At 51.3% G+C, this 9,384-nt stretch overlaps 1 protein-coding gene across 2 annotated transcripts; it reads left to right on the plus strand.

Moving 5' to 3' along the window:
- The first annotated feature begins 947 nt into the window (after nucleotides 1-947).
- Nucleotides 948-6,698, plus strand: MYCN (MYCN proto-oncogene, bHLH transcription factor). 2 transcript variants are annotated; one of them, XM_083857794.1, is made up of 3 exons: nucleotides 948-1,779; nucleotides 3,275-4,086; nucleotides 5,239-6,698. In XM_083857794.1, the coding sequence occupies exons 2-3, from the start codon at nucleotides 3,381-3,383 to the stop codon at nucleotides 5,838-5,840; spliced, it is 1,308 nt and encodes a 435-aa protein (XP_083713920.1). In that variant the 5' UTR covers nucleotides 948-1,779; nucleotides 3,275-3,380; the 3' UTR covers nucleotides 5,841-6,698. The 2 variants fall into 2 exon arrangements, with proteins under 2 accessions (XP_083713920.1, XP_083713921.1); XM_083857795.1 differs by lacking the exon at nucleotides 948-1,779 and having other exon boundaries at nucleotides 1,817-4,086; nucleotides 5,242-6,698.
- The last annotated feature ends 2,686 nt before the right edge of the window (nucleotides 6,699-9,384 follow it).

The following is a 9,384-nucleotide window of genomic DNA, read 5'->3' on the forward strand; positions in this document are numbered from 1 at the left end:
TTGCTCTCAGCCAGACCTATGGAAGGCTCCTGAGATCAGCCACCTCCTTGGGGAGGGGAAGGCGTGCAGGGGCGAGCTGGGCGAGCAGAGCCTGCCAGCAGCTCCCTACCTTGGCTGGGGCCATCGCAGAGCAGGTGCCACCCTGGGCGAGCCACCCCACAGCCCACCCGGCCCCTCAGCCATCCCGGCCTCACAGCCCACCCGGCCCTCAGCCCACCCGACCCGCAGCCCACCCGACCCACAGCCCACCCGGCCCCACAGCCCACCCGGCCCTCAGCCCACCCGGCCCCACAGCCCACTCGGCCCCTCAGCCCACCCGGCCCGCAGCCGCCCGCGGTGCCCGGCAGGGCAGCACCACCGAGCCTCGGGCACCGCCGGCACCCGACGGCTCTCCAGGCCGCCCCAGGGCACCGAATGGCCGCTGGAGCCTCCAGGTTTTGGCCAGTGAAGCGAGGCGTGGATGCGAGGGGGGGATCACCACATAAGAGAAAAGCAGGACCCTCCTGCCCAAAACTGCCAGAAGGGACGAAGCAAAGGGACACACGGCCCGTCCCTGCCTCACACAGGGTTTACTTCGCGCTCCTCAGTCGCTTCCATGTACGCTCAGCTTTCTCTCGCACCACCATGCCCCCCGTGTTTGAACAGCCCGGCCTCGCCCCCACCGAGGCGGGACAGGGAGGCGGCCCCGCCGCCGCCGCACACAAAGCGGCCTCCCGCCGCCACCGGCCTGCTGCGAGCGACGCCCCAGTCCCCGCCTCAACCTGCAGCCTATGAGCAAGGAGGCACCGCCCCGAGCGGCGGCGGGATCGGGATCGTACCCGCGCCCGGCGCCGCGCACCGCCGAGGAGAGCGCCGCGCTCCCGTCCCGTCCCATCCCGTCCCGTCCGTCCCGTCCCGTCCCGCGGCCCGCGCCGGGGGAAGGAGGCGAGAGAGCGGTGGGTGCCGCCGCCGGGCGATGCGCGGGGGCGCCGGGAGCGGTGGCGCTGCGCCGCGCGGCCGCAAGGTGTCGCCGTCGGCAGCGGAACGGGGGCGCGGCGGGCGCGGAGCGCTGAGCGCGGGGAGCGCGGGGCCCGCCGGCAGCGGGAGAGCGCCGCCGGCCTGCGGGGAGGCGATCGCCGCCGAGCGTGTGCACAGCCCCGCGCCGGAGCGGCTCCCTCGCCCGGCCGCTTCCCTTAGCCCTTGTTTGTTTATTTTCAGCTGCCCCGGGGGGGTGCGCGCGAAGTCGCAACGGCGGGAGTTGGGGAGGAAGCGCTCCCGAGGCGACGCTCCTCGGGGCCGGGAGGGGCGGCACAGGGACAGGGACAGGCACAGGGACAGGGGCAGCGGCCGCGGCGGGGCCGGCGCGGGGCAGGGGCGGCCCCTGATACCCAAACACCTCCCGGCGGATAAAGAGCGAACGCGGCTTTTGGCGCCAAAGGCGCGGCCCCGCCCGGAGCGCGTAGAGCGGGGGCGGGGCCGGCGCTCCCGCCTTTCTCGCGCTGCTCCCGGTGCTCCCTCCCGAGCGTGTCAGGGGTTTTTGGTGGTGTTTTTTTTTTTTTTTTTTTTAAGTCGCCTTTTTTTTTTAATGCCTTTTTGAGGGGTTAATAATATCCATCCGCTTCAAAGGCAGGCAGTGACAGTCATCTGTCTGCGAGCGGAGGGTGGATGCGGAGCCGGGGCGGCCGCGGGCGGGCGCGGAAAGTGCTACAGACACCATCAGCTGCTTGGTTTTTTTTTTCCCCCTCTCCCCTTCCCCCCGCCACTCCTCCCCCTCGCACACCCACCACCATCACCACGGAGGTAAGAAGAGGAAGCTGCAGGCTCTGGACTGCAGGACAAAACCCCAATCAAATAAATCCAATTCCCCATCGCGTTTGAGTTGCCGAACTGGGAAGGATGGGGCGGGAAGGGGAGCGCCGGGGCAAAGCGGAGCCTGAATGGGGATCTCATTGAGCAGAAGAAAATCGTGGAGGATATTTGTGTTTTGGTTCGGAGCTGTCGCATTGAGATCGCCAGTGTTTTGTAGGTGCCTCTTTACTGCTTTGCATTTTAAACAGTTTAATGTATTTCCCGAGTAGAAAAATGCACAGTCCTGGAGGCGCTCAGGGGGCGGGGCGGGAGCGCAGCTGAGCCGAGCCGGGCGCGTTTCTCGGCGTTTCATCATAAGGCTTTTCATGGATTTTTTTTTTTTTTTTTCCCTTTTTGGTCTCCGTCTCAGCGTCAGCTGTTGTGAACCGAGCAGAACGATTTCCTTTCGCGTTACCTTAACCGAGCTGAAGGGAGACGCTGACGGGATTTTTTGGACTTTAAACCTTTTTTTTTTTTTTTTTTTTTTTTAATGTCTGATGCAACGGAGCTCTCGGCAGAGGAATGGGGTTGTGGCTGACTGGCCGCGGGGGGTGAGTGAGTGGGGGGTCCGGCCGAGGTGAAGGCAGAGCGCACCCGCCGGAGGTGAGCGAGCTGGAGTGTTTGCAGGAGGTTCGAGCGCATGAAGCGGCACAATGTGCGGAGTTGCTGTCCTTGCAACCTCGTTGTTGCAGGAAAAAGGGGGAGAAAAACTTCCCGTGCCGTCTTGGCAAATCAGGAGGCTTTGTTGGTGGCGCCGGGGTGGTTTTAATGCATTTTTGTGCGTGAGGTTATTACATAAGGTTGATAATTTCTGTTGCTGCTGGATTTCCCCTCCTCCCCCCTCCCCCCTTGTGTTGTGTGCGGATTTCGCTGGCTCGGTTTGAGTGAATGAACTGGCGATTTGCGAAGTTGCAAAGAACCCCTCCGCCCCCTTTTTTTTTTTTTGCATCCTTCTCCTCTCCCCTTTGCACTGCTCCGCAGATGACAAAAGGAGTAAACTTCCTCTACTTTTGCTGGCGTATTAAGAAGCCTTTCTGGGGAGATTACGGTATCAAAGCCGTGCATCTGTCTGCAGTTGCTGTGCTGTTTTGAGCGTTTGAGGCGGTTTGAGGGCTATGAGCGCAGGCTGTGCATCCCCGCCGGACGGTGCGGGCTGGGGCTGTGTCCGCACGGGCCGGCTCTGCACGGGGGAGCCCGACCTGAGGGCTCTGATTTCAGTGTCGTGAGTCGGGGACAGAAAGGTGTGTGAGATGCTTTTTTTTTTTTTTTTTTGCTCAACTTTCTAAAGGCTCCTTGTTTGCTAATTGATGATGGGATTATTAATTTTTCTTCCTTCCGTTACGAGGAAGGGAGTCACGTTCGTGTCTGTTTATTCGTATTTTAATTGTTGGTGGTGTTTTGTTCTTTTTTTTTTTTTTTTTTTTTTTTTTTTTTTTTTTTTTTTTAGTTTCAGGTCGTGGGAGAACCTCTCTTCTTCCCCTTGGTGGACATACCCATAAAACCTGTGTTTGAAACTATTGCTCGACCCAGGGATCAGCAAAAAGAGACCCTTAATGCCAGGAATGGTCACTAAAAACCCCGACCTCGAGTTTGACTCTTTGCAGCCTTGTTTCTACCCGGACGAAGATGACTTTTATTTCTGCGGGCCGGACTCCGCTCCCCCCGGCGAGGACATCTGGAAGAAGTTTGAGCTGCTGCCCACCCCTCCCCTGTCCCCCAGCCGAGCCGGGCTGCAGGAGCACCCTGCGGGCGGGGGCCCGGTGCCCTGGGGAGGGGCGGCTCTCTGGGGCTGCCGCCCCTCCGACCCCGTGGACTGGGCGTCGGAGCTGCTCCTGCTGCCCCCCGAGGCCGACCTGTGGGGCGGCGTGGACGGAGGGGACTTCTTCGAGACGGGCCCCGGCGTGACGAACAATCTCAACTCCATCATCATCCAGGACTGCATGTGGAGCGGCTTCTCGGCGCGGGAGAAGCTGGAGCGGGCGGTGAGCGAGAAGCTGCAGAGCAAAGCGCCCGCCGCGCCGCCGCCGCCCCCCGGGCCCGCGGGCAGCCCCGCCGCCTGCAGCGCCCGCGCGGAGCTGGGCGGCGCCGTGCCCGAGTGCGTGGACCCGGCCGTGGTCTTCCCCTTCCCCGTCAACAAGCGGGAGGCGCCGGCGGCGGGCGGAGGGGCTGCGCGGGGCGGCCGCTCGCCGCGCCCCGCCGGGGACAGCCGGGCGGGCAGCAGCAGCAGCTCCTCGGGGGACGACACGCTCAGCGACTCGGGTAAGCGCTGCGGCCCCAGGGCGCGGGGTGGGGACGGGGGTGGCGGCTGCGGCCCCCGCCGTTTGCCCCGGGGGCGGGCGGGGCGGGGGGCGGCTGTGCCCGGAGCCGGGCGGGGCGGGGGGCGGCCGGCAGGCGGCAGCAGCGCGGGGGCGGCGGGCACGGACCGGGGAGAGGAGCCCCCGCCCGCCCCTCGCCCCGTGCCCGCTGCTGCGGCGGGGCCGGAGCCTGCACCGGGAAACGGCTCTGACCTGGAGGGGCTGCGGTTTGCTGGGGACCTTCCGGGCCATCTGAGAGTCTCCTGCCCTCGGGGGTGGGGGCGGGAGTGCGGCTGCACCGCCATCGTGGGTAGGGGGTTTATGGGGCATCAGTGTGAGCGTCCCCTGAGGCGCGATGCGGGCAGGCTGGAGCTAGACCAGTGAGACCTTAGAGCAGCGCTTGTACTGAGAGAGCCCAAAATGCCCCAAACATCCTCTGCGTGCCCGCAGAGAAGTCCACTCGGGCTGAACCGGGGTTTGGCGTGTGCAGATGAGCTGGTCCCTGTGACCACCGCCACAAACTTGGTGATCCGTCCCGGGTTTCAGAGCCTGCTGTCCCTTTAATGTCTGGTTTGACAGCTTTGGGTGAGGAAGCACTTCCAACAGCTGTCTTCTTGGCAGTGCACCAAGCGCCGGCTTAAAGGGTCCCCGGCTGGAGCAGCTTCACCTTCTGCTTCAGAACAAACCCTGCGATTGTTTCGTTTTCCGGCTGCTTTTCTACCAAGCAGGGGCTGTGTTGTGGCTATGTGCTTGCCTTTTGTACTGCAGCTCGATGATTCCATTCAAACTACATACATTCTGTCTAAAAATTCTTTTCTGCCTCTGTGATTGTGTGGGTGGTAGCCCCATTTTGATTGAAAATTAGATGTGTTTAAAAAAAAACATCTAATCAAACTTACTGAGCTTTCAGAAATCCTTGTTCTTTGCTGATTTCATGTGTATTACATACTTTAACAGATCTATATCTGCCTGCAGATGGTGGGCGCACCCTGGTTTTGCCATCAGTTATTTCATTATTGCTTTTACTGGATATGTTTTGTCAATAACTACTGATACTTGGTCAGGGTGTTTTCAGGGAAGAATAACATCTGTTTTATTTTCTGTCCTTTATTACCAGAAGATGATGAAGATGAGGAGGAAGAGGATGAAGAAGAAGAAATAGATGTTGTTACAGTGGAGAAAAGACGCTCCTCTACCAACAAGTCTGTTACCACCCTTACTATTACAGTGCGTCCTAAAAATACCACTTTATCATCAGTCAGGACACAGCAGAATGGACTGATACTAAAGCGTTGTGCCCCCATTCACCAGCAGCATAATTATGCCGCTCCTTCTCCATTCGTGGAGGCTGAAGAGGCCCCACCGCAGAAAAAGTTAAAAATTGAGGTGCCCCGTCCAGTAAAACCCACAATCCAACCAAAGCCTAAGAGTTCAAGTCCTCGAAACTCTGATTCAGAGGACAGTGAACGTCGACGCAACCACAATATCCTGGAGCGTCAACGACGTAATGATCTACGGTCAAGTTTCCTCACATTAAGGGACCATGTTCCAGAACTGGTTAAAAATGAGAAAGCTGCAAAAGTTGTGATCTTGAAAAAAGCCACTGAATATGTTCATTCTCTTCAGGCAGAGGAGCAGAAGTTACTGCTAGAAAAGGAAAAATTGCAAGCCAGACAAGAACAATTACTAAAGAAAATAGAATACAAACGGACTTGCTAAACTTTTTTTGTTTTGGGTTCTTTTTGGCTGATCTGGACAGTTGTTGCCACTTTGCACATTTTTGATTCTTTATTAAAAAATTGTGTTTTTGACGTTAAGAATGTTGGTTTTAATTTCAATCCAGTCCCTGAAGTAATCGACAGACTGTATTATCCGGGTACGGAGCAAATGGATGTTCTTGCAAGGAGTTTATTGCAAGACTACCAAACAACAATGGACTGCCTTTGTTTTTTCTTCTTAAGAACTGTAGATGGTGGGGATTTTTTTTTTTTTTTAAGTGTTGTGAGCATTTGGAGCTGCTGATGACATCTAGTTGAGTTTTAAAATGTTCATTCCTAAGTTTTATGGTGCTTATGTTCTAACAGATGTTACTTTAGGGGTTGGCATTTTGTACCCCTGTGGGAATTTCTGTAAATACCATCTACACACTTGCCTTTTGTACATGTCTTGGGTTATGAGAGGTGGCTTTTGCTGCCAGTATTAGACTGGAAGTTCATACCTAAGTACTGTAATACCTCAATGTTTGAGGAGCATGTTTTTGTATACAAATATATTGTTAATCTCTGTTATGTACTGTACTAATTCTTACATTGCCTGTATACTTTAGTATGATGCTGATACATAACTAAATTTGATACTTATATTTTCGTATGAAAATGAGTTGTGAAAGTTTTGAGTAGATATTACTTTATCACTTTTTTGAACTAAGAAACTTTTGTAAAGAAATTTACTATATATGCCTTTTCCTAGCCTGTTTCTTCCAGTTAATGTATTTGTTAATGTTTGGTGCATAGAACTGGGTAACTGCAAAGTTCTGTGTTTAATTTCTTCCAATGATGTACATTTAGTGCTGCGTCTTATAGCACTTTGAAATACCTCATGTTTATGAAAATAAATAGCAATTACATGATGTGCCATTTACTATTTTTCTTTTAAATAAAATCTTTGACTTTGCAATATTGATGAAATGCAAAAAAGCATGGTCCCATACCCTTGGCACTTCAACTCTCAGACTATAGGTGACACTTTACAAAGGTCAGCTGGGCAGGACATTTCCATTTCTGGTTAAAAAATAATTGTAGTAAGAACTGTGTTCCTGTTATTTGATACTTGTGGTGTCAGGATCATCCCAGGGAACCAGATGTACCACACTTAATGGAATGACTCCTGTGTCTTCCACTTTAACCCAGAGAATTGTGAGGGATCAGAAACAAGATGAGCAAACTTCTGCCAAGGGCCTGGCCTCTGTGGCACACAGGTGAAGTAAATGATGGAGGTAGACTTGCCAAAGCATAGAAAATTAAATACTTGTAATAAACAAAGATCTTAACTTGGCTGCTGTTTTTTGCATTAGGAAAGCCTTAAAGCTGTCCATCATTGAATTGGAGAATTAATGTTCTTGTTTGTAGTAGCTGAAGGTCCTGTTTGTTACTACACTAGTTAGTAAAATTGAAAATCTCAGGGAGGATGCAGAACCATCAAGCATGCATCAGATGAACATGGAACTTGATTGTCTCAAGACAATTGGCATTTGGTGTGACAGGAACAAGACAAACTCTATGAAATCTGTTTGGTCATTTTATTAATGATCATGAGAGCAGGGAGTTTTATTTTCTAGTTTCTATAGGTATTTTTGACATTGTCTTTCCTCATGCTGAATCTGAAAAAAAAAGAAAAAAGATAGGAATTAGCAACCAAGTGGCCAGTAAGTACTATCAGGATCCACTTGCAAGAAGATCACCTGTTGTATCTGCCCCTGCTTTAGCCACAAAGGAAGTAGCTTGTCTGATGATGGAGGTATGGAAATCCCCTATTTGCTATGAGCTAACAGGAAGAGCAGTGTGGGGGCAAAACAGCCCCCACGTAACAAATATGCCATGTGTCTATCCCTACAGATGGTTGGTGCACTCATAACCTGTGTGCCCTTGGGCTCCAGGCAGCTTCTGTACCATGACCACCAGGAACTACATAGATCTGTGCAGTAAATCAGATCTTCAACAGACATAAATTGGTGTAACACTGAATTCAGCTAGGCCTACACAAGTATTTGAAAAACTGGCCTGAATAGAGTTAAGATCTAAATTCAGACTTAACCACAGTTGTTCCATATATAGAATATTTGTTTTGATTCCTTTGACATGCTTCTTCCACTTTCCAACTACAGTGATAAAACAGTAGACAGAGCCAATTGGTGTGAATAATTACAGAGTACATTTAATTTTACTAGCTAAAACAAATTTTAACCCCTTTTTTTTAGCAATTTCTGTTGAACTCCCGTTGTACTCTTTTCAAACAAGGTACGCATCAAATGAGTGTTCTTGAAGAGGGAAAGTCCCTCCCCCTTCCTCACCCTCCCTCATTCCCTTCTTCCCTTTCACACTCGTGGAGAACTTTGGTCCAAATCCTCCACTCAGAGCAAACTCTGGGTCAGATCAGGTGGCTCAAGATCATGCAACCAAGGCTTGAATATCTTAAAGGATTGAGATTCCACAGCCTCTTTGGACAACACGTGTTTTTTGACTACCATGACTGATAAAATTTTTGTACTATCTGGAATTTTCTTTGTTGTAGTTGTTGTCCATTCCCTCCTGTCTTTTTGTGTTTAACCTCCTGGAAGAGTCTGGTTGCACCTTCTCTGTAACCTCTCATTAGGGAGTTAAAGACAGCAATTGCTTCTTTCTCAAGATAACCCAGTTCTGTCTTGTCTTATGGAAACCAAGCATTTACACTATAAAAAAGTGTCACCTACTCAGATTTGTTTGGATATTCAACACAAATCCCATCTTAAATCTGAATCCCATCTCTATTTCTCACTATATAATGTGGAAGGTTTGGTCTGATTCTTTGGAATTCAGTGATAAACATCCAACTGATGTGCATGGAGACAGAATCTGGTGCCATAATGCTCCCATATACTATACCATTTGCTTGCTCCTCTGTGCTGTACTAGAAGTACTTTGGCATTATCTTTTTTTTTTTTCCCCCCTTTTTTCTTTTTTCAAGGAGTTGATAGATTTGTTTTCATAGTGTCGCTGTAGGGAGTAAGTTGTCAAGGTCAAATATTTCTGGTAAAAAAAAGACCCTCAGTTGTAGGATGTTAATAAAGTTACAGTTGTTAAATAGAAGATTTCTTTTGAAGTTACATGATAGAAAGAATTGAGAGTTGTAGGAAAGCCAGCTTTTGAAAAGAAGTAAGCAATTAATTGTGTAATATTTTCTGAAGAATCAGTACAGTAGCCAGAAGGCTACATAAGGACATAGAATCATAGCCACAGCCATAACAAAAGATCCTTTTCCAAGTGTATCTAGAGTGGGGAGTCCATAAGGACTCAAGTCATTAATGAATTGAGACACTATTGCCTCGGGGTTTTTTGGGGTTTGTTTGGGGTTTTTTTAATACATACCTACATTTGCATAACAAATGCGAACATATCTGTCTGTAGAATCATATGTTCATACTTAAGTACTCAAGTACTTAATAGCTGCTTATTACAAAGCAGATATTGGTGATTCCTGAAGGGAAAACTGAATTAAGTTGATCTCA

This window comes from Zosterops lateralis, assembly GCF_965231275.1.
Source record: "Zosterops lateralis genome assembly, chromosome: 3".
NCBI classification, from domain to species: domain Eukaryota; kingdom Metazoa; phylum Chordata; class Aves; order Passeriformes; family Zosteropidae; genus Zosterops; species Zosterops lateralis.